The 22,331-nt window shown below is 38.3% G+C and overlaps 1 protein-coding gene across 1 annotated transcript in view; it reads left to right on the top strand.

Annotated features, from left to right (window-relative positions):
* The window catches only part of LOC129375380 (nesprin-2-like), a 110,245-nt gene that overhangs the window by 5,611 nt on the left and 82,303 nt on the right, over nt 1–22,331 (top strand). Inside the window, exons 8-40 of the mRNA XM_055054413.1 lie at nt 418–617; nt 1,043–1,143; nt 1,466–1,543; nt 1,720–1,833; nt 1,897–2,034; nt 3,227–3,391; nt 3,470–3,576; nt 3,660–3,828; nt 3,962–4,058; nt 4,691–4,875; nt 4,961–5,113; nt 5,199–5,336; nt 6,007–6,108; nt 6,757–6,912; nt 6,994–7,152; nt 7,920–8,453; nt 9,096–9,230; nt 9,528–9,680; nt 9,758–9,891; nt 10,961–11,270; nt 12,324–12,439; nt 12,939–13,089; nt 13,163–13,917; nt 14,676–14,834; nt 15,432–15,582; nt 16,481–16,639; nt 17,217–17,384; nt 17,462–17,563; nt 17,807–18,010; nt 18,997–19,202; nt 19,876–19,983; nt 20,907–21,180; nt 22,039–22,211. Of these exons, the coding sequence (XP_054910388.1) occupies nt 418–617; nt 1,043–1,143; nt 1,466–1,543; nt 1,720–1,833; nt 1,897–2,034; nt 3,227–3,391; nt 3,470–3,576; nt 3,660–3,828; nt 3,962–4,058; nt 4,691–4,875; nt 4,961–5,113; nt 5,199–5,336; nt 6,007–6,108; nt 6,757–6,912; nt 6,994–7,152; nt 7,920–8,453; nt 9,096–9,230; nt 9,528–9,680; nt 9,758–9,891; nt 10,961–11,270; nt 12,324–12,439; nt 12,939–13,089; nt 13,163–13,917; nt 14,676–14,834; nt 15,432–15,582; nt 16,481–16,639; nt 17,217–17,384; nt 17,462–17,563; nt 17,807–18,010; nt 18,997–19,202; nt 19,876–19,983; nt 20,907–21,180; nt 22,039–22,211 (6,054 nt within the window). The remainder of the gene's footprint in view (nt 1–417; nt 618–1,042; nt 1,144–1,465; nt 1,544–1,719; nt 1,834–1,896; nt 2,035–3,226; nt 3,392–3,469; nt 3,577–3,659; nt 3,829–3,961; nt 4,059–4,690; nt 4,876–4,960; nt 5,114–5,198; nt 5,337–6,006; nt 6,109–6,756; nt 6,913–6,993; nt 7,153–7,919; nt 8,454–9,095; nt 9,231–9,527; nt 9,681–9,757; nt 9,892–10,960; nt 11,271–12,323; nt 12,440–12,938; nt 13,090–13,162; nt 13,918–14,675; nt 14,835–15,431; nt 15,583–16,480; nt 16,640–17,216; nt 17,385–17,461; nt 17,564–17,806; nt 18,011–18,996; nt 19,203–19,875; nt 19,984–20,906; nt 21,181–22,038; nt 22,212–22,331) is intronic.

Here is a 22,331-nt window from a genome sequence, read left to right as displayed (position 1 = left end):
CTTCTTTTCTTGTTTACAGTAAATTTAGTGTTTATCAGCTGATATTACTTTCAAATAGTTAAAAAATTAAGGCTTTTTTTCTACATTTAAAATAAGCTGCCATAATAACTCCAGAACAATGTAAGCTAACTATAAATTATGCTAATGACAGCTTAGGAATAATTTATATGTTGGTATGGGGGCCTTAGGGTCCCAGAAAGGCTTGTTCCGGCCCTGTAGAAGAAGTAAGAAATGGTGCCACCTTCAGGATGGAGTTAAAAGTCACTGAAACATAACGGATTTGGCTGCTTAAGCAAAACAAATGTGCAATGAACTCAAATTTATTCATTAGAGCGAGAAAATGGAGGCACCTGTTGATTTTGGGTGAATTTGCACAAAAATTGTGAAAAAACTGATTCACTCTGTGACTCTGCACAGGGTTCACTGCACCATCAATGTGAAAGACTTTAAGTCCAGCTGGAGAAGTGGGGAGGCCTTCCTGGCCATCCTGTGCTCGCTCCGACCAGAGCTGGTGGATCTTTCACGGGTCCAGACCCGAAGCAACCAGGAGAACCTGGAGGAAGCTTTTCACCTGGCTGAGAGGGAACTCCACATCCCTCGCCTCCTGGAGCCCCAAGGTACGTCTGGAGCAACGACGCTTATTAAAGAACTAACTACACTGCAAAAACTCACCAAGTACTTTTATGTAGTTTCTACTGAAAATGTATTTGTTTACTGGAAATAAAACAAAAGTAACATTTCAACAACATCTATAGAGGCGTTAATAATTTCTCAATATTCATAAGTTATTAATATAAGTTAATAATATAGGTTTTATTAATAAAATCTATATTTTATTAACACAATTGTTAATTACAATAGTTTTTTTATTAACAATATTTTGGTTAATAGGCAGTTATTTTATGGTTTATTTCTGTGATTTAATGTTAAATGTCTCTAATTTTATATCTTATTATCTGCATATCCTGTCCCTAATTTCTCCACATTTCAAAAACAATGCATTAAAGTAGCAAAGTTACATAATGATGATGGCTCCTTTCAGATGTTGACGTTAAAGATCCGGATGAGAAGTCTATTATGACGTATGTGGCCCAGTTTCTGCAGTACTCCAACGATCTGCCGTCGCCTGATGATCATCTGCAGGTTGACATTAGAACCTCTTTCATTCAGCTTGTCCACCTTATTCAATTAAAAGAAAATTATTTCAGATTTGGAGTTTGTATTTTTGCCCTGTTTCATCATTTTACTCATTAAATATCATGAAATGATATTTAATCTGATTGGTGCAAGGAGAGAATTTTTATGATTTTCTTTTTGTAGCCAATCAGAACAGATTAAATTAGTTAAATAGTCGCTGTTCTGCATTATTAGTTGATCAATTTTAAGAAAGTTGTCAGTTCTTTCTCTCCGTTTTGAACCTTTCAGCTCATCTTCTCTGTCTTTCTCTGAACTGGTGGTGGCGTAGCTGTTTCCTTCAGTTTTCTACCCTGAGAATTTGCATGCTCACTTCGCTCCAGCAGCTGCTGTCTCACCATTACACACGGTACATCTTTTTCTCTGTATTTGTCTGCTCATTTCACATGTTATTTGGACGTATTCTCAAAGAAAACATAAGCAATGTTGGGTTTATTTTGTCAGAAAATCTTTGTTATTCAGCTGCCTTTGTGATTGTGCAGCAGAAACACTGCAATTCTCATAACTTGAAGTATAAAATTGCAGGCGTCACCGAGCGAGCGAGCGCAGGATGTGACCCGTTGGCTGCAGCAGGCCTGGCAGGAGCTTTCAGAAACATGGACAGCCACAGAGGGATCAAATTATGCAGAAAAATATCAGGTAAGGCAAAACTTCTGAAATGTTTTAATTTGATGTTTTGTAGTAACTGTTTTTTTTTTTCAGGTATACGAGAGCCTCACTGCTTCGTTTGATGAGCAGAGGCGATCAGTTATGAAGCTCCTTGCAGCAGCAAGGCGCCGCTCAGATCTAAATCAAGAACAGCAAGCGCTGAGGACAGCGTGGGATCGGCTGGAGGAAGAGGTAAGATCATCTGCTGTGTATGAAAAGCTTCGCTGTGCTAATTAAATTAAGTTTTTTGCTTTAGAATCTTAGATTTTTAGTGCAAAAAGGGAGAATATTATGTATTTTTCATACATAATGCCATTTTCTATCACAATTAAGCAACTGCGTTAACATTAACTGTTGTAAAACTGATACATAATAAACATGTCTCAAAAGACATTTGACTTCTTAATTTAGAGTCTTGAAATGGGGCGTCTGTCACTTTAAGAAGCTCCTGCTCTTTCTGACGCTCCGCCTGCAGGAAGTTGTTACAACTGTGTTCATCAAGTAAACCTTTAAAAGTGACTGGGAATATTATTGCAAACTGAAAAATTTTGAAATAAACTTTGATTTGAGTGTTTCATTTTGCCTTTGGGAAAAACATGCTAAGAAAAAATTATTTATAAAAATTATGTTAACATAATTTTTGTTATGTCATGTGGTGCAAATATTACCACCACTATGACCGGGAAAATAAATATCCTACCAACCGATTTAAAATGAATGTAACTGAAGCATATATTTAATCAGTTTCACAGTCATTCAGTTACTGTTGTTGTAATGTCCTTTTGCCATTCTGTTTTTTCCTCAGATTTCTGAGATTTATAATTCTGTGTCAAAATTTTAAAAAAGAACCAAACATTCTTAGGTGCATGTCGTTGTTGTTACTAGAGGAAAATAATCACATAACTGTTTCCTTCTTCTTGTAGGATTTGTAAACCTGCACTTTATCCACATTGAAAATCTGTCAAAATTGTTTTTGATGGATTTGAGTTTTAAGACAAGATTTGTTTGATAAACAATGTAAAAATTCTGATACTGAGAAAAAAAGTCAGAATTTTGACAAAAAAAATTGAATTCTGATGATAAATTAGAAAATTCTGAGGAAAAAGTTAGAATTCTGAAAAAAATTGAATTCTGCGAAGAAACTCAAAATTTTCTCTCACTTGTAAAAATAAAAATAAAATCAGAGGAAAAAATATCAGAATCCTGAATTTAAAGTCACAATTATTAGAAAAAAGTCAGAATTCTGGAAAAAAAAAATCTGAAATTTGAGATTAAGGTCAAAATTATTATTTTTGTTAGTGGCCCTAATTTATTTCTCTTAATAGTTAACGCTGGTAACTTAGAAAGCATTCTCTAAAAGAAAATGTTGTGTGTCCTGGTTCAGCTGCGGCGGTGTGAAGCGGACCTGGAGCGGACTCTTCCTCCTCCTCTGGACTCGGTTGTGTTGTGGCTGCAGAGAGGAGAGGCGGCGCTGAAAGACGACGGCGAGACGACCAAAGGTCATGCGGAGGCCGCTAAACATGCAAGAGCAAAACAAGACCAACTAAAGGTAGCTTCATTTTAAAGCAACAGAAACTGATACCAAGCATTCTGGATATGTATTAAATGAGCCGATTCTGTTTTTCAGACATTAATCAAGGAGATGAATCATTATGTGACGCTCACCGACTCGTTCCACAACGATTCAGGGAGTATGAAGGTGCCTTCGGAGAAGCTGGATGACATTAAGAACCGGTATGCAAAATATTTTTTAAACTTTCACCAGACGACGTAGATTCATCATTAATTTGTTACATTTTCCTAATTTTACAAAACAGTTTGATTGACATCCGAGTCACCACAAAATACAAAATAATAAAGCTGGAATATGAGGAATGGCGTCACACGGTCCTGGATCTTCTGGGAGTCATGGAGGCAAAGGTCCGGTCCTGGAGAACTCCGTACGGATCTCAGCAGTCCGTTCAGGTTCTTCTGCTTGACTGGCATGTGAGTTTACATCTGAAAAACCAACAACTAGCTTTTCATCTAATATTTATGATTATTTCTACAGCAAATCTGTGTTTCTGAGAACAGGACAGTTTTATTTTCCTGTTTTACCCCCTGCTTCCTGTTTGTCTAGGAAGCAGTGGAGCGCCGAGGTTTGCTCTTGATTCTGACTGACGCTCTGCAAAGCCTGAAGGACAAGATGGACGTTTACACCAGCAAACCGTCTCTAGGTATGGACTAGACAGTTACTCAGAGGTGCTTAAACAGCCAGCAGTTACAAAAGTGTGTCAATTAGTTACATACCAATGTTTTCAAACCTTTATTTTTGTTAATTCTGATAATTTTGCTTTTACTGTTAACGAAAACGTGGCATTTAAAGGGGACCTGTTAGTCAAGATTATTATTTTGCACGGTTTTGTACTTCCACTTGCTTCTAAGGCAACGCAAGTGCTTAAAGAAGACATCCAGTTTCAAACAGTTTCAAAACTTCCTATGCCGTTACCTAGCAACCCAGGTGGAGCTCCAGCATGTTTGGTCAGCTGGTTTTACTGTTGTGTGTGCTCTACAATGGCTGCTGGAAAAGACAAGTGTTTTGTTGCTCTTCAGAAACCATTTGCTGCATTTATGTTGGTTGTGTAGGAGGCTCCACTTCTGCTTTTCAAAGCTGTGCGATTGTATAATTGTGCATCCTTTTGCACATGGTACTTTTAGCCTTACAAAACAGCCTCATTAACATGTTCTATTTTATTTAAACTGTCTGTACATGCATTTAAACACTACACACTGTCACGAATTCATTGCAGAGTGTTATATTCACCTTTACAACGTAATACTTTATTTCTACACACTCGTCATTTCCCAGGTGGAGATTTGCAGCGTGTCACTCGTCAGGTGAAGGAAGCAGAAAGCGAATCAGAGCGGGTCAAACAGATGACAGCGGCTGCTAAAGATATGATGGAGAGAGTGGCGTCTGCATGGGACGTGTACAACAAGAACCTCGACTCTCTTGAGACGTGGCTGGTTCAACCTTCAGCTGCAGAGACACCGGTAAGCTCAGCTCGATTATCCTGGAAATCTGTAATTGGAATAAAAGTCCGTCAAATTGGCTTGTTCTGAACGCTGGCCGTTGTAGGATATGAGCGAGTGGAGTTCATGTCATGCTCGGTTGAATGAGGCGGGAAACTTCCTAATTGAAATGACAGAAGCTTCAATCAGCTCCAGTTTGGTGAAGCAACTCAGCAAAGTCAACTTGCAGTGGGCCGAACGCATGAAGAAGACTGTGTTTGTAAGTGGGTGTTTGGCACAAGGGGTACTACAAATTGTTAAACATTACAAATGAGGAATGATATAAATGTTTTTTCTTTCTGTAGGAAACACAATCAGAACCTAAAGTTGGTTCCTCTTCTGTTCTGATGTTGGATTCGCTAACACAGGAGGCAGGTTTGCTCCTGAGACAGCCTCTGGATGTAGCTTCAGTCCCCCTGAAGGCCTTCAGACAAAAACTACAGGTGAACTAAAAGTTAGACAAATAAAAGGCAGATTTTTCTAAAAGGACCTGTAATGCTAAATTTACATTTTGTCAGTTTTTACTTCCATTTTGGGTCTCAGCTGCTTTTAAAAACAAACCAAGCTCGCAAAAAAAAAAATCACCCAGGTGTTTTTTGTCTCTGGAAAATGAACAGTTTCGAAAACCTTCCAGAAGTAACATCACAAATCAGCTGGTATTGTCCCCTTACCTAGCAACCCAGTAAAGCCCACCCTGTTTCCTAGCAACCCCAGAGGAGCTCCAGCATGTTTGGTCAGCATGCCGGAGCTGAATGCACTGTACAATGGCTGCTGGAAAAGACGAGTGTTTTGTTGTTGACTTACCAACCAGAAACCACTTGCTGCATCATTGCTGGTTGTGCAGGAGGCTCTACTAATGCTTTTCAAAGATGTACAGTTGTACATCTTTGAACAATGAGTTGATGGGTGTTGGTGGTGTAGCCAATTTGGATTTAAAGTAACAAACTGCCCTAAAACATCCCTTCTGTAAAGAGCTCAAATTACGCAGAACTGACCAGGCTAAACTCTTATTATTTAAGAACGATTTTGTGCAAAAAATGTAAAAATGCATTCAGTGTTTAAATATTTATTTCTGGTCTGCTGTATTATTTCTCTTTTTACTCTCTTTGGCAGTCCATGAGAACAAAGATCGGAGAGGCGGATGCATCATCCAACATCCCTTCTGCAGACCTTCAAAAGGGCCAAAGAGAAAACCTTCAGCAAACTCTCCTAAAGGTAATGTGCAGAACTCAACCCTTCCTTACCCTTCATAGAAAGTTAATATGATGCAATATCTTGCAAAAGTATTTTTACTCCTCCCATTGTTGTCACATTACAACCACTTTAAACTTCAATTCTGTGTCAATCAGTGTCAAAATCTGAATAAAAAACCAGCATTCTTAGGTGTGTGAGAGTTCGTTTCAGGTCCAGTTGGTTCACTTCATTGCAGAAGTGAACCTACAGGACTTTTTCTAACAAAAGAGGAAATCAAGTTGGTAGTTAACATCAGTCCAACGGCTTCTGAACATTAAATAAAATCTAATAAATAACCTTAAAACTACAGAGCAACAGCTCCCAGTGAGCAGCTAGCACCAGTTAGCAGTTGTAGCCAAAATGGACATTAATAATGATAACGGTTAAAACAAATAGAACACATATTTAATATTTAACATTCTGTGGGGAAAAAAATAAAATAAAATTGTCAGATAAAGTCCAAAGACTTTTTTTTCACTCCACACTTTAGAGGTTTTATTTTGTTCCTAAAATTCTTATTTTCGGCTGCAGGTTGACAAAAGTTTAACAGGTTTCATTTTATTTTTCATGTGATCACTAATTCTGTTTCATAAGGAGCCGGACCTTTAACCTCTTACGTCTCCACTGCAGCTTGTTGAGGCGGAGAGACGCTGTGGGGCTCTGCAGAGGGCCGCGTCCCAACTGGAGGGGCGTGTGGCTGAACTCGATCACTGGAGCAGCGAAGCTCCGGACGGTTACGATCAGCTGATGGAGAGGAAACACAGAGGAGGACAGTCTGCTGCCAAAGTTAGTAACCACAAAAGCATCTTCTCGAACCGTTTTGGTTCTGGATTGGTTTGAAACAACCCGCTTTAACTCATTGTCTAGGTGTTGATCTCTCGGGGGTTGCAGCTGGTGCAGCAGGTGGTTGCAGAGTGGCAGCATCTGGAAGCTTTTGTTGCAGAACAACAGGAAACTTCTCCTTTGCAGACTTTCAGTACTGCTGACATGCAGGACAGGGTTGCAGCTGCAATCTCCCAAAGCCAGGCAAGTTCAGCTCAATAGAGCTGCAACTAACAGTTATGTAATCATTATGGTTTATTGTGTATGTATTGTGGTTTTTCTGGTCTTCTTGCGTCGTGTTGTCCACCTTTAATTGTTTCCACGTGTCTCTTTTCTAATCTCACATGCATGTTTTTTTCCCTGCTGGATTCTGTAGTCATTTTGCGTCACTTACCTGCTTCTTGTCTTGGGCTTATAACAAATTAAACAACTTTAAACCATGTTTTACTACCATGTTTCACCTCATTTACCTGAAGAAATTATTTTAATCTATGGATTATTTGGATAAACAAAAATGACATTCTCCAGATTTTTCTTATGCAACATCAGAAATACATTAAAAGATGCAAATAAGCAAATAATTCAATTCCAACAATTTTTTACTGAAGAAACACATCGGCTTTTCTGCGTGACTTAACATCGATACAGAGTAGGGCTAGTGTGTTGATTAATTTTTGGATTAAACAATCAGTAAATGGATAGTAAAACGTGTTTAATAGGAGATTTATTTTACAGAGTTTGAACCAGGTGAAGCTAAAACTTTACATTTAGGACAGAAAAATCTACGCAGAAATCTTTTTGTTTCTTCTACACTTTGTCTTAACTACTGCTCTAAATGTGCTGTTCTTTCAGCAAGTGGGCTATTTTTTAATCTGCATACTTGATTACTAAATTAGTTGACGATGATTAATCCCTTCAGTCCTCCTGAATGGACTGAAATTGGAATAACATATATTTTTTTATTTGTGTAGGAGATACTTGCAAAGTTTAGTTCCTGTGGTTTCAAGCAGCAAGTTGGAGACTTCTGTGAACAGATGCAACCAGTCGAAACTCTCCATCCAGACACTGGATCATATGTTCTGGCCAAAACCAAACAGACTGTTAAACTGCAAACTCCAGAAGTGATTCAGCTTCCTGATCTGGGGGCGAGACATCGCCAGGATTCAAAGCAAAGCACGGAAGACAGGAAGGGCTCTGCGTCCCACGTAAAAATAAAAACAATCCCTCAACCTGTGACGGTTCCAGTCCTGCAGAGTCAAACCGAGAATCCTGCAGCGGGGTCGACAGAGATCAAGTCCAGAACAGCGTCGCAACCGAACACCACACAGGAACCGACACGCACACAGCCGCCGCTCATGAGCCACAGTGAGGTTCATTGCAAAGCCCAGTCGATGGCCAGGAGTCGCCTGGAAAAGGCCAGGCTTCGTCTGCAGGGACGCATCCAGCAAGCCATGAAGTTATTCAGTGGCAGAGAGACGACCGAGTCACAAATAAAAAAAAAACAGGTGCAAGATCGATCAAATGCAGCTCATTTAATACATTTCACATTTTATTGTGGCCTATAATCTTTGGTAATTTGTGCTATTATACTTTTTGAAATATTTAAGATTTAATGCAGCCAAATTGAAATTCTGCAGAATTCCACAAAATTCAGCAAAAACTTTGCACTTCTTGTCAGCTCACTACTTCAAATTGTTGCTCATTGCTGCAAATGCTGGAAAAAGCTTATTTGCGTTGTCATACTTGGTGCTCAAATTGTACTTGAAATTAGACTAGCAGTGTGAGGACATACACTGCAAAAATACAAAATCTTACCAAGTATTTTGGTCCAGTCAAATCAAACTTACAAGTAACTGTCGGACGTAGGATCTTGTTTTAAGTCAATAATTCCTTAATATTGATGAAAAAGTTCTTGTTATAAGTAAAATAATCTGCCAGGGAAACATATAACTTTTTCATCAATATTGACAAACTCCTATATATCTCTGGAAAGTTACTCGTAAGTTTGTAACTGCGATATTTTTACTTGGATCTAGATCAAAAATACTTGGTAATATTTTGTGTTTTCTTTAAATGTCTGACGTTTTGGTTTGTGCGGCTGTCGGTTTTGTTTGCGCGCCTGTCCAGCTGTGTGTTTTTCTGTGCAGAAAGCTCTAAACACGCTGCAGCCGGCCTTGCTCGATGAGTTCCTGGGTGCAGCTGAAGCTTTCGGGGCCTTCTGTTCGGGGCCTCGGCTGCAGGACTTGCTGCTTCTCTCTGAGTCAGTCCGAAATCAGTGGGAGGTACGGCAGGACCTGGACAGAGTCTACATAAGACTGATTCTACGAGGATTTGTTAATTAATGGTTTACTAAATTAAAATGAGTTTTTATTTTAAATTAATTAGTTTCTTTTAGCAAAATGAGTTTTTGGGGCCCTCTAATTCTGCTAACAATGTGGATTGGTTGAAATCATTACATCATTCACACACCTTTATTTTGGGGGATGGTGATTGGCCGATTGAACTGATGTGAGTTGAACTAATTAACATCATAAGCACACCCTATCAGACACCAGTCTCCATTTCTGTGTCATGTTCAGGATGTGCGCAGAGAAATGGCTGACTTTATTTCCATCCAGGCGTCTAAAATCAGGGAAGTAAAGCAGCCATTCGCTGCTTGTGACATTTTTACTAATGCTCTGCATGACGCTGCTGACCAGACTGACCACAGTTACTTGCAACAGAACCATAAGGTACTTACAGGAGTTTAATATTACCACAACACCTGATGATGTTTAAAGATATTCATGGAGAGACGTTTGTCTCCCAGGCGGTCACCCAGGAGGCTGCGTCTGTGGAGGAACGCTTTGGATCTCTCCGAGAACTGGGCGAGACTTTGACAACAGGCTCTGCAGCAGAGCAGCAGACAGAGCCTGGAAAAGTGCAGAAAACTCAAATCAAGAGGTAAGATCATACACATCTGCACACGGAAGCAGTAATTTCTGGGTACTCTACCCACTGAGAGTGACTTTTCTCTGTTGTGTTATGCACTTTGAGCTGCCTTGTTTCTGAAATCTGCTATACAAATAAACTTGATTTATTATAGTTTTATCCAAAGATTCACCACACACACTTGGATTCTTTGGTTACTTTCATAAGTTTTATATTGAAAGAAACTGATTTAAAACAATTTTTCTTTTTCTGATTTTAGTTTCCAATGATGTTATATAAATTATTTTCATTTTGATCGTTAAAACACTAGAATTTCCACAAAACTATATTTTTTGGGCACATCTGACGACGTAAATATTAAATACTCAAAGTTTTGATCAGTTTCTCAGCACTTGAGTAATTTTTTTTTCTATTTTTTACTTTTGCTTGAGTAAAAACATGTTGAAGGAAGCATTTCTATCACAATCAGTAACTGTGACAGAAATGTAAACAATATCAGTATATACAAGTATTCGACATATAGAGCATTCAGTGAACTCAGCTCGGCTGGTGGAATCAACTAACTGCAGCAGCAGTTTAAGGTTCCTCTACTCTGCCTCACAACTGCTTAAAAATAACTAAAAATAAACAATGACATGGAGTGAAAACTGTGGAGGAAACAGGAACACCACCAGTTTGGCATTAATTTATATATTTAAAACAAGAGACGCTGATAATTATCAATAATTATCCATTTCAACTGATATGAAATTCTTATGTATTCAGTTGGTTTCAGCCTTTTGTGCAAATAAATTTATTGTCATTATCAGCTTGTTGTTTTTATTAGTTGTTCTGTCATTTATTTTTTATCATTGCATAGAAATTATCTTTTTATTTGGCCAAATTCTAACAGATTTTCTTTAGAAAAGTGTTTACCTGGGTAAAAATTGTTACGCTTGATGATTTAACTGATGCAAATGATTTCATTTCCAACTTTTATCTCTCTAATCCCTACAGTCTCTAAATTTAATGAAACGTCTGTTGGGTTGAGTAGCTGCGGCTGCCCTTGGCCTCCCCCTCATAGCGTCTCTTATCTCAGCAGGGGTCAGCAGCCCGCGGTGAACCCCCCGCCGAGTCCGGCCGACACGCAGCCGGGCTGCAGTCTCGCTCCGGAGCGCGGCCTGGACGGAGCGCAACAAGACATTTCGCCCTCAGGAAAGGCAGCGCACGCTCAAAGAGCCGACGACGCCCTGCGGCCGCGGGTCCGGGACGTCCCGGCGGGGACCGAGGACCACCTGAGGCAGAACCGAGGAGACGGGCGGGAGGAGAAGCAGAAGCCTTCACTTCGGGCTCAAGAGCAGCTGCTGCGGGCTCACCTGCTGCACATCACAGGGGCTCCGACTCATATACAGGTATGATGAAAAATACTGTTTTCTTCATGCAATTTAGGTTTTCATGCAACAAGTTGAAAACCTGATTTTCCTCACGCTAAGTTCACAAAAATGAAATCATCTAAAAAGATGATTTGTAGTTTTCTCTGCAGTAGATTATCGCCATAAACTACAGTCTTTGTTTTAAGTTTTGACTTTATTGCGTTTAGTCCTATAAAGCTATAAAGTTCGACTGAGCTTTATTTTAACATTAACGTTCAAAACAGACCCATTATATGTTTGAGATATTATTAATACAATTGTTTTTCTTGTTTTAAATTTAAACGTGTAAACAAGGAAAGAAACAAATAGAAAGTTTTGAGTGTTTCACACATGCAACAAAACTTACATTTTAAAGTTTTATTTTAATTTATAAAAATTTTTAATAACCAAATATTTTTGGAGATATTTAAATATATATGATCCCTAAATGTAAAAGTAAGTGGTATAAATCGCTTACAAAATTCAATTTAACATAGTGTTTATATATTTTTTTATTTTTTTGTATCTTGTCCTATTGAGGATACTATATTTAACTCAATATTTTTTTATGTTTTTTAACATTTTAAAGTATTGAGCACCTGGACATATCTAATTATATTTATTGTGTAAAGTTTGCTAACTCTTTTTACTGGGATAAATAAACTTGATTGATTAGTTTATATTTTTGTTGCTTCTTTTATTTTTTTCCTTTACCAATTTCTGCCATAAGCCTTTCGAATAATCACAAAATAATATATATTTCCTCCGCAAATGTTTTCCTTCTTTCTGCTCAGCTTGAATCATAGTTTTGTTGCTGTTTTTAGTTTTCTCTACTGGGTTCAAGTCAAAACTCTGACTTGTTTGCTTTACTTTCAGATTATTCTCAAATCTTAATTTGGTTTGATGTCCTCATTGTTAAAATACAGAACTGATAGATTATATGTGTGTATTTATCGTCTGCCCAGTTGGAAACTTGACCCGTACCGGTTCACTGCTCCACCTTTTCCTCTCTGCTGTGACGAGCTCTTGCTGCGCTGCTCTCTCCTCTTGCAGGCCGTTGTGGGGAGCAACACTGTGGAGAGCAAACAGCAGGCAGAATGGACCGTCATCCCAGAACCGGACCTGCCACCCGGGCTGGAGCGGGCCTCTGAACAGGACGCAACGGGAAGGTACAGACGATAAATTGGCCCAGAAGTTTTCGCGATAAAAGATGATATTGTTGTTTTGAGATCATTTTCAAGTAATGAAGTGGTGATGGCATTATAATGCAAAATGGATATTATCAAAGATCAACATCTTTAAGTTCTAATGAACATTTGGAACTGGAAGACTTTTTAAATATCCAAAATAGATAAATGAACCAAAAAGAAACATCAAAATGAAATATCAAGTTTCTGTAAATAAAATATGTGCTTAAGAAAAAGAAAAAGCGCCAGACTGAAGACTTTTGTTTTCCAGTTTTTGGTAGAAAGAGAACAACAATAAATAAATCATTCAAATAGAAATTATTGAGGTTATTGTAATTTATCATACAGTGTTAATTGATTTATTGTTCACTGAGACAGATCTACGCTTAACTAAGTTTAGTGGAGTATGAATAATTACATTTCCGTCGTTAACACAGTTTACTAAAGGAATTGTTTTATTCTGTGATTCTTGGTACAGCAGAATGGTTCCCCTGAAAAGTACCTCCGACCCGATGGATTCTGCAGACGATCAGACGACAATAATCGCGGAAAAGCTAAACCGGATCATCATGCAGCCTTTGGACGTCTCCTCTCTGGCGTTGGATGAATCCTCACTGTTTTCTGATCTGAAGGTGAACGACGGTTTCCCACCAGTCTGCACTGAAATATGCAAACGTGAACATTAACCCTTGATGTGCTTCCCAGGAGATGGATGAAACGCTGCAGGATGAGATGAGAAGGCTTTCAGAGCAGGAACGGCGAGGGCCGGGAGCCACAAGGCAGCCATTCCTACGCCAGTCTCTCCTCCTCGGTGACGCTGGTCATCTGGAGCGGCTCAGACAGCAGCTGGACGCCGTTCAATCCGCCGTGGAGACGCTGGACCACTTCCTGGCCACCCTGAGAGACATCAAGGCTGAGAGTCCAACGCTGCTGGCAGACCGAGACCCCGACGAGCGTAAAAATGAAACACACAAGAGACACTCTTGGCAGGCAGCGTTGGAGAGGTGGAAGGCTGCTATGGAGCAGTCCCATGTTGTTGACAGCAGCTTAAAGGCAGCAGGGATGACTCTGACCATGGATGGTGCTTCTGTGACATGTAGGGACGTGGCAGCCTTTCTGTCCCATCAAATGAGAGCCAAGAGGCGAGAGGGAGAGAAAGAACTAGATATTCTGGAAAAGAGTGGCATCCAAAGCAGCAACGACGTGGAGGAACCGAGATTTGCTCCAACTGTGACAGAAGAAGAGTCAACACTGGAGGGTGAGAAGAGGAAGCAGGAACCAAAAATACCAAAAGAGGGCTTCTTGCAAAGAAGCCAGAGCAGTCTTGCTGGGAAAGCTGGAAACGAGCATCAAGGTTTGCTCCAGAGGAAGTCTGCCTTGTTAGCAGCGCTGAAAGAGACCAAAGCAGCAGCTGAGAGGCTGGAGCTGCTGGAGCCGACGCTGCCGGCGCTGCAGCACAGGTACCACACTCACCTGGTTCTGAAGCAGCTGAACACGCACAAACAGCTGCGCTCCCACTACAAATGTCAGAAAAACATGTCAAAGAAATCACAGTTTCTAACTTTTTATTAGAAAATGTGTTTTTTACATATGTGTTAAAATTATCATGGTGTCAATAATCAGTGGAAAATCGAGGTGCTTTGCCTGCAGAAATCCATCACTCACTTAGAAACAGCCAAACAGAGCAAGGAGGAGGGTCTTAGCGCTGTCCATCATTCTCACGTATCTGCTGCTCTCTACTACACACAACATATCCTCCCACAAAAGTTAATGCTAGTTAGCATAGCTACCGATGATGGTAAACAAATGGTTTTCTGTTGTTCCTCTGCCATTAGCACATTTAGCATCCTGTACACGAGGATGACTCACAGCGCTAAGACCCGCCTCCTGGCTCTGATTGGTTGGTTTTGACCAGGAGCGTCGCTGCTGAATTAATTTTTTTCCCCACAGATTATCTGTTTCGCACCAAACTGTCACAACAAAGTGACAACTTCAACAAATATACAAAAACAGACTTTTTAAAATAAAAATTGCTTTTGAAATTCCGATTTGTCCAATTTTATGGTCAATAACAGCTAGTATTGCATGGTATAATTCTTATCCAGTCAAGCATCTGGACAATTCCAGTACCTCAAATCAGCTGCATATATGATATCATAATATATGTTATATATTATAACATATATTAGGTGAGAGGTTTCTTTAACTTCCTCTGCAGGACGCGGGCTTTGACGGAGCTGGAGAGTTTTCTTGCTGGCCTTGACTCTGAGGTTCAGTACGTTCATGATGCGTCTTCAAAATCAGATTTCCCCCAGGAGAATCAGAGCAGAGAGGTGGAGGATCTCTGGGAGGAGACGAGGAAAGCCACATCAGAACGGTAAAGTCAAGCTCAATGTGTCTGTAATATACAACGAGTAAATGTAGACAGAAAAAAGGTTAAAAAAAAACTCAAATTTTGAGATAAATCTCTAGAAAAATTATGGAAATTTCAGAACTTCATAAGTAAAATAAAATTAAAACTTTGAAACTCAGACATTTCTAAGTTTTTTGTTTCTTTTTAGAAAATTTCTCAGATTATTCTAAGTTTTCAGTCTTTTTCTAGAAAATGTTGGACTTTTGGAGCCCAAAAATATCTTTTTTTTTGTTTTGTTTTATCACAATTTTTTTTTTCAAATTTTCCCATGTTTTATTTTTCTAAATAATTTGAGATTAATCTAAAAATTTCTAAGCTTATTTTTGATTTTTCAAACTCAGAAACTTCCATGTTTTTTTCTACAGGATTTAATATATTAACCTCAAAATTCCTGATTTTTTTTTCCATCAAATTTTTGATTCTTGGAGCTGTTTTTTTTTTCTAGAACTTCCTTTTTATTCTTTGGTTTTAATTTACTCCTCCTTTTTTAAATCATTTTCTATGCTCAGTTCCCTGTATTGATGCAAGTCAGTGAAGAGTTTGTGTTGTGTTCACTCCCAGGCTGCAGCAGGCTCAGGTCCTGACTGAACTGCTCAGGAGGTTTCAGATCATGCGAGGGGAGCTGAACGGGAAGCTGCTGACGGCTGAGGCAACCATAGGAGAACAAGCCTCCTACGTCGGAAAAGATTACCTGCAGAGGCTGTACGCAAAGGTAGTTCATGCTGACATCACCTCGTCTTGTTAAAGCCAGAAATTCTCAGAATTCTGAGATTAAAGTCAGAACTGTTTTGTTTTTTCCCCCCAGTGGCCCTCATCCTCTTTCATACCTCTAGCACCAATTTAATTGTGACATTATATGTTTGATGTTCTTAGACATTGAATATTTTATTTGTGTTCACATCTTGTCATCTACTGTCCCTGTGTTTGTTTTGTTTCTTGCATGTTTCTTGTTGAGGGAGAGAGGGGGGAAGGGGGACATGTGAAGAGAATGTCTTCTCTTATTTTGAAGAGCATGACTTATTATCAATCAATAATCCAAACTTCAAAATTAACTTAGGGGAAAGTAAGTGCACTAAATGTTTTCAAAGTTAGGAGAATGCTAAAAGCAAAATTAGCTTCTCTATTAGTAGAAATGTGCCCTCCATTGTTAAAATGTAGGCTACTTTATTAAGGTTTCAGACCAACAAATAAATGCAAATGAGAGCCAAGAAAACATAATTTAAGCTTCCTTTAGTTTCTAAATAACCAATCAAAAGTTATCTATTTCTGATTGGTAGTAGATAACTTCTGATTATCGACTAAATAAAAGTCCCCCTGTGTGTTTCATCTAATGTCATTATACATAGGACAGCTGTTTTGTGAGTCATTCATAGGATTGTTAGAGAACATTGTGAACCGAAAGCAACATGGAGTCCAAGGAATGCAGCAAAGTCAAGGATAAAATGTATTAATTAATCTCTCATCTGAGAATGTTAAAACTAAACGTTCCCAGACATGCTGTAACGGGAAACAACATAAAAATGTTAAAGATGACAGAATATTTCCACTTATTACATTAGGTTAGTTTAATCTGCAAAGTGTGAGAGATTTGTATTTTATTTTTTTTTTAGGTTGGAGAGACGAAAGAGGAGATGAACGGTCTGGGAGACGACATAGAGGAGACGCGCAGCGTCTGCAGACAGCTGCAGTCTCTGCTGCGTCAGGTCCCGGGCTGCAGCAGTTCTCCGTTTGAGAACGAAGCCGATGCGCTGATGGACCGCTGGCTGGATGCAAGTTCAGTTTATCACATCTGGATGCTGCAGTTTTAACCAGATAACTATTTCACAATATGCATGAAAAACAAAACTGGTTAAAGAGCCACATTCACTCATAATATCAAATTAAAACAAATAGTTATTTTACTTTAGAATAATTTAATCAATGTAATGCACTTCCATCTCAGGATACAACATGCCGCTAAGCATTCTGGGAAATAGTTCCCATTCCTGTCTTTTTCTTCTTTAAATGTTTTTTAGTGGTAAACTAAAAGCTTTTAGAGCTTTGACTAAATTAGCAAAAAGTTACAACTGTGAGTTTATCTTTCACAAACTCAGATTTAGGTTCAAAATATAAAACGGACTAAATTTAATTGATTTAAAGAGCAGAAGATACAACTAAATGCGACTCAAATGTTTTACGGTTTTTAAAAATCCAGCTATTTTAGGTCATTCCACCTTTTTATGAATGCATCTTCACTTTCTCTCTGTTTGGCTGCGTACTTCCTGTCCACGCAGATAAACTAAAAGTTTGATAGTTTACAGTAAAGTTTTGTGCTTTACTGTAATAAAATCTCTTTGCTTTCTGCAGCTGTCTGAAAGAACGGATTCCCACCTTGAAAACCTCCATCTTTGCTTGACCTTATGGGACGGCGTCCTGCAGCTGGGGGACGAGGTGGAGAGCTGGACCAACAGCAGAACCACGGCGCTTTCCCAGGGTCCGACTTTCCAGACTGAGGACGACATTAAGGCTCTGCAGGTAAAACCCAGACTCTGCTGTGTTGATTCCCCAGCTGGCTCTTTGAAGGATATTAACTTCTTTGACTCTGGCTGCAGAATGAGATAATGACCCAGGAGGAGAGTACACGGCGTTTCCACAGAAAAGCTGCAGAGATTCAGTCGCTGCTTCAAAGCGCAGAGCCCCCTCTGGAGCTGCAGGTGCACCAGTTAGTTTGGTTTAAGGTGTAAATTTCAGGATGCATAAATATGAAAATCTTGTTCTGTTGCAAACCTGAAGGTTCAAACTTTCTGGTTGATATTTTTGTATGACATTTATTAACAAATTTAGGCACCTGAAGATCTGTAAGCTGAATATATTTTATATTTCTCTTTAAATTAAAGTCATTAATCAGAAACAAAGTTGCTAGAATCTTATGAAAGCTTTTTTTTCCTGTTTTTAAGGTTGTAGAGACCCAGATGAGAAAGAAAATAGAGCAACTGAAGGAGCTGTTTTTGGAAAGTGAGGAGGTGTATAAGCAGACGGTGGCCACAGTGGGACAAATTACCGAAAGGATGGCAGAGTCTCTCAGCTCCCTCCAGAAGATTCAAGACTCGCTCCGCAGTCTTTCTGCTCCAGACGTTGCAACAGTCCTGGCGAAACTCAAGGTAACTGCTTAAATTATGCTTTTTTTGTACTGTTATTTCCCAAAATAATGCAAAATTCACATTATTTTGCAAATTTATTTCCCTTTAATTGGGTTTAATTGCTTCTAAAAATCAAAACCAAGCGCTTAAAAATAAACAACCTGTTTTTTCGGCAAAAAGTTCATGTTTTTTTTTTTTAGTGTTTGGAAAATTAGCTGTTTTACAAACATTCGAAATGTAACAACAAAAAAATCGGCAGGAACTGCTGCTGACCTATAACCCCAGCAACCCAAGCTGAGTCCTAGCATGTTTGGTCAGCTGGTTTCACCGCTGTGTGCGCTGCACAATGTCTACTGAAAAAGACCAGTGATTAAATTTATAATTATGTTTTAACTTGTTAAACAAAAACTCCTTCACAAATTTGTTCCTTTTCCGTATCCAGTGTCCTAATTTGTTCAAAAGTTGCTTTTTTTATGGTGGAAATTGTGTTACAAAAAATAAGAGATCAAGATTTAATTTCTTATTTTCTTTCTCAAGGACATTTTAACTGGAGATTCTTGTGAAGCTTTGCTCAAACTTGCTATTTCAGGGTTTTTTAAATGCTCATTTATAACAGTGACATCTAACTTGACCACCATATGTTTTTATGTGGGCCTCTAGATTCTAGACTAAACACTAAGTGAGCTTAAATATTATGTTATCAATCAAATCAATGCAGTTTTTATCTGTTTACTGCCAACCAGTCTCCAGTTTCTTGAGAATTATCGTGGAAATTCACACAAAATAAACAAATTTCCACACTTTTTTGGGCTAATACATAATTGGGAGTTTACTGGACGTTTTCTTACTTGAAAAGGTGTTTAATATTACATTTTAATTTTGAGGATTCATTGATATTTTAACAGTGTGTGAACAGGTTTTGTCAATACATTCTGGCACAACCGGCCCTTTAAGAGCCTTTATGATCCTGATTTGGCTAAAATGAGTTTGGTACCGCTGGCCTACAGGAATTATGTCGGCGGCTTCAGACCGAAGATGAACGAGCGCAGAGTTTACTGGAGGATGTGCAGGTTGTGGCCTCCATCGTCGGCCCAGACGGCCTCCAGAGTCTGTCTGCCAGAGGGATCGAGCTGGAGGAGAAGCTCAGAAACACACATCAACTTTTTTCCCAGGTGGAGGAACAGACCGAGAGGAACGTCCACCACCTGGACAGGTAACCTCCTCACATTTTCATCAGATCACGTTCTGGGAATGTAGTGATTTAAATGGTTTTGTTTAGTTCTTTTCAGTGAATTAGTGTGGATACATATATGTGTCGGGACAATCTCACCAAGCTGTAACGATGAAATTCTGTTGATTTTATCTGAATTTGTTCAGTTAATTAAAAGAAAGAAATAAGCAAATCAATTATTTAAAAAAAAATGAGAGTGACATTTTATTGCCTAAAATGCAACTGCATAGCATTGATAGCAAAATATACTTAATTAGAACCAGGTGAAGCTAAATTAGGGGTAGAATGTATGTAGTGTTTTTTATTAAATGTAAAATGTATGTTATTCATTAATCATTAATTGAGTCTGTCTACTCCAATTAAACAGTTATTAAACTAATTGATGACGATTTCAATAATTGCTTAATCATGATTAATCCGATTAATCGTTTAATTGTAAAAGAAGATTCAAACCTTTTACTCACAGGCTGTGGGAATAAGAGTCAGGCAGAAAAACAAGTTAAACTGGAGATAAAACCAGAGCTGCTGCAAGTTTAGCTTGTTTTCATTTAGCAGTAGGTCCTGCTCTATGTGGGAAAGTTTCTCTCTTTGTAATAATCACTTGAATCTATTGTGTGCTGTGCAGTTTGTGCATTAAAGCCTCTGGCCTTTGCAGGCTGCAAACGGAGACAGAGCAACTGGAGAAGTGGCTTTGTGCAGCTGAGGAAGATGCACTGAAGACAAAGAATCTGAGTTTTCTGCAAAAAGAAGTTCTTCAGCAAAGGTAAACTGCTAAAAAAAATGAAATAATGAGTTATTCCAGCAAAATTAGTTATATTTAATCAATGTTATTGGTTAAAAAGTGTTTTTTTCTTCTTTAAATGCACCATATAACTGACAGAACTGCAGTTTACTGCAGAGCTTTTCTAAAACTGACAAAAGCATTATTTATTTCACATCTTTTATTGAAACAAATTTGACCTTTGGATCAAATTTGTAACATTTTAAGTACATATTCATATGTTTGCTTTACTACATACCTTGTTTTTATATTTATTTTACTCTTTATAGTAAATATCTAAGTAAGGTAATTTTATTTATATAACACATTTTCAGCAACAAAGCTGTTAATTTACATGAATTAGAAGGAAATACAAAAAAAAAAGACAACAAACCAAAAGAGACAAAAAGGTAAAAGTATAATCCTACATTTTGGTTCCTCATGTTTCAGAAGACTAAGAATAAATAGTTCTTATGGTACTAATTTGGAAACATTTCTGCTTATTTATGACGTAAATGTGACTTTTTATAACTTTCTATATAGATTATAGACTATAATCTGACATCAATTAAAGCTGAGGCACCTGTTTAATACAAGTAAGAAAGTTTTTGACAATTTTTGAGAAAAATCTGCAACAAACTCAAAGTTTTTAGCTCAATTTGTTGATTTAGTTTGAATTTCCACGATAATTTTCAGGAAACTGAAGGGACATATTGATATAATTTGGCAATAAACAGATAAAAACTGCATTGTTTTTACTGATAACAAAATATTTAAGCACATTTAATGTTTAGCTCACAACTTAGAGGGCCACATAACAAGCTATGGCGGGCCGGATTTGGCCCATGAGCCTCGAGTTTGACACATGTGATGTAAAGAGTCTAACCGACTTGTTTGTAGTTAATTAGTTTCTCTGTGTTTTGCAGAGGGAGGACAGAGCGTATTGCTGAGCTCATATCAATTTTAAGAAGCAGTAACCTGCAGCAGTGTGTGCTGCTGCAGCACAGCTGCGATCTGCTGCAGCGATGTCACAACTTCTGCACAAACCTGGGAGGCGTTTCTGAGGAGGCGCCGCCCAGCAAGAGTAACGATTCAGAAGCATTTCAGCGTTTGGTTGAATCCGTTCAGTCATGGTTCGATGATCTGAGTGACGGTGGAGAAATTAAAACTTCAGCAGAGCAAAGACTTCATCATGCTCAGGTAGGAACATATTCCATATTCTAAACAAATATTCTTGAAATATTTAGCAAAAATGAATAAAATAACTTATTTTTGTGTAATTTAAAGATCTTTAAGCAACCTAAAACAACACAAAATTAACTTCCAAACCATTTTATTATTAGTTTTCCACAATTCAGCCTTTAATTATACAAAGGTAATGATAAAATATTTGTCAATTTGTGAACCTCAAGTTAAAATTCCACCTTTTTATGCCAAATAAACCTTTAAACTGTGTGTTTTTAAAAATGTCTGTCATTAAGCTTGAACTGTTCGATGCAAAAGTCTTTCCCACCACTTCCGTAAAATGTGGTGGTGATAGCATCATATTGTGAGAATGCTACTTTTGTTAGCAACAGGAAAGCTGCAAAAGATTACAACACGTTCTTGATGGAATGGTCTAGTCAAAGTTTAGCTCTAAATGTAAATAAAACTCTGTGCTTAAGCTATTTCTTCAGATATGCTGGTAGTGATATACTCTAAAAGACATTTCTAATAGCAGTGAAAAGTGGTGCTAGATACAAATGCACACCACACTTTTCAGATTTTCACTCTTAAAAATGTTAAAATATGAATTATATCTTTTCCACTTCATAATTGAATCTATTTTGAGTTGGTCTGTCATGTGAATATGAAAAAAATTAAAGAAGTATGAATAATTTTGCAAATTATTTGCTAAAGTTTGTCCAGCTTGTTCTAAGCATGTTGCTGTGACTCATAACCCGAACAAACTGGATCGAGCAGACACAGTAATCTGAATAAACAGATTACGTCTCACGCTGCTTATGCCTGAGTTTGGAAACGTCTGTGATTCAATAAAACATTTTGTTTGTGTTTCAGGCTGTGTTAAGAGCTACAACTGGAGCGGAAACGCGTCTGGAGGAGCTCAGAGTTACTGGAGAGAGTCTGAGCCAACGATTGTCTCCAGAACTGAAACGAGACGTTCAGGTGAAGATCCAGAAAACACAACAACACTGGAAGAACCTTCTGGAATCGGTTCAGCTTTATTTCAGGTGACTAGAGCCAGAAATATCTCTTCAAAAACTCAGAATGTCACATTTTTCAAACCTTCTCCAGGGGCAGTCCAAGGCTTTTTGAGGCCCTGGGCAGATTTTTATTTGGGGCACCCAAAC

This window comes from Poeciliopsis prolifica, unplaced genomic scaffold, assembly GCF_027474105.1.
Source record: "Poeciliopsis prolifica strain line A6 unplaced genomic scaffold, Auburn_PproV2 SCAFFOLD039, whole genome shotgun sequence".
NCBI lineage: Eukaryota > Metazoa > Chordata > Actinopteri > Cyprinodontiformes > Poeciliidae > Poeciliopsis > Poeciliopsis prolifica.
This window is presented reverse-complemented; position numbering and strand designations above follow the sequence as displayed.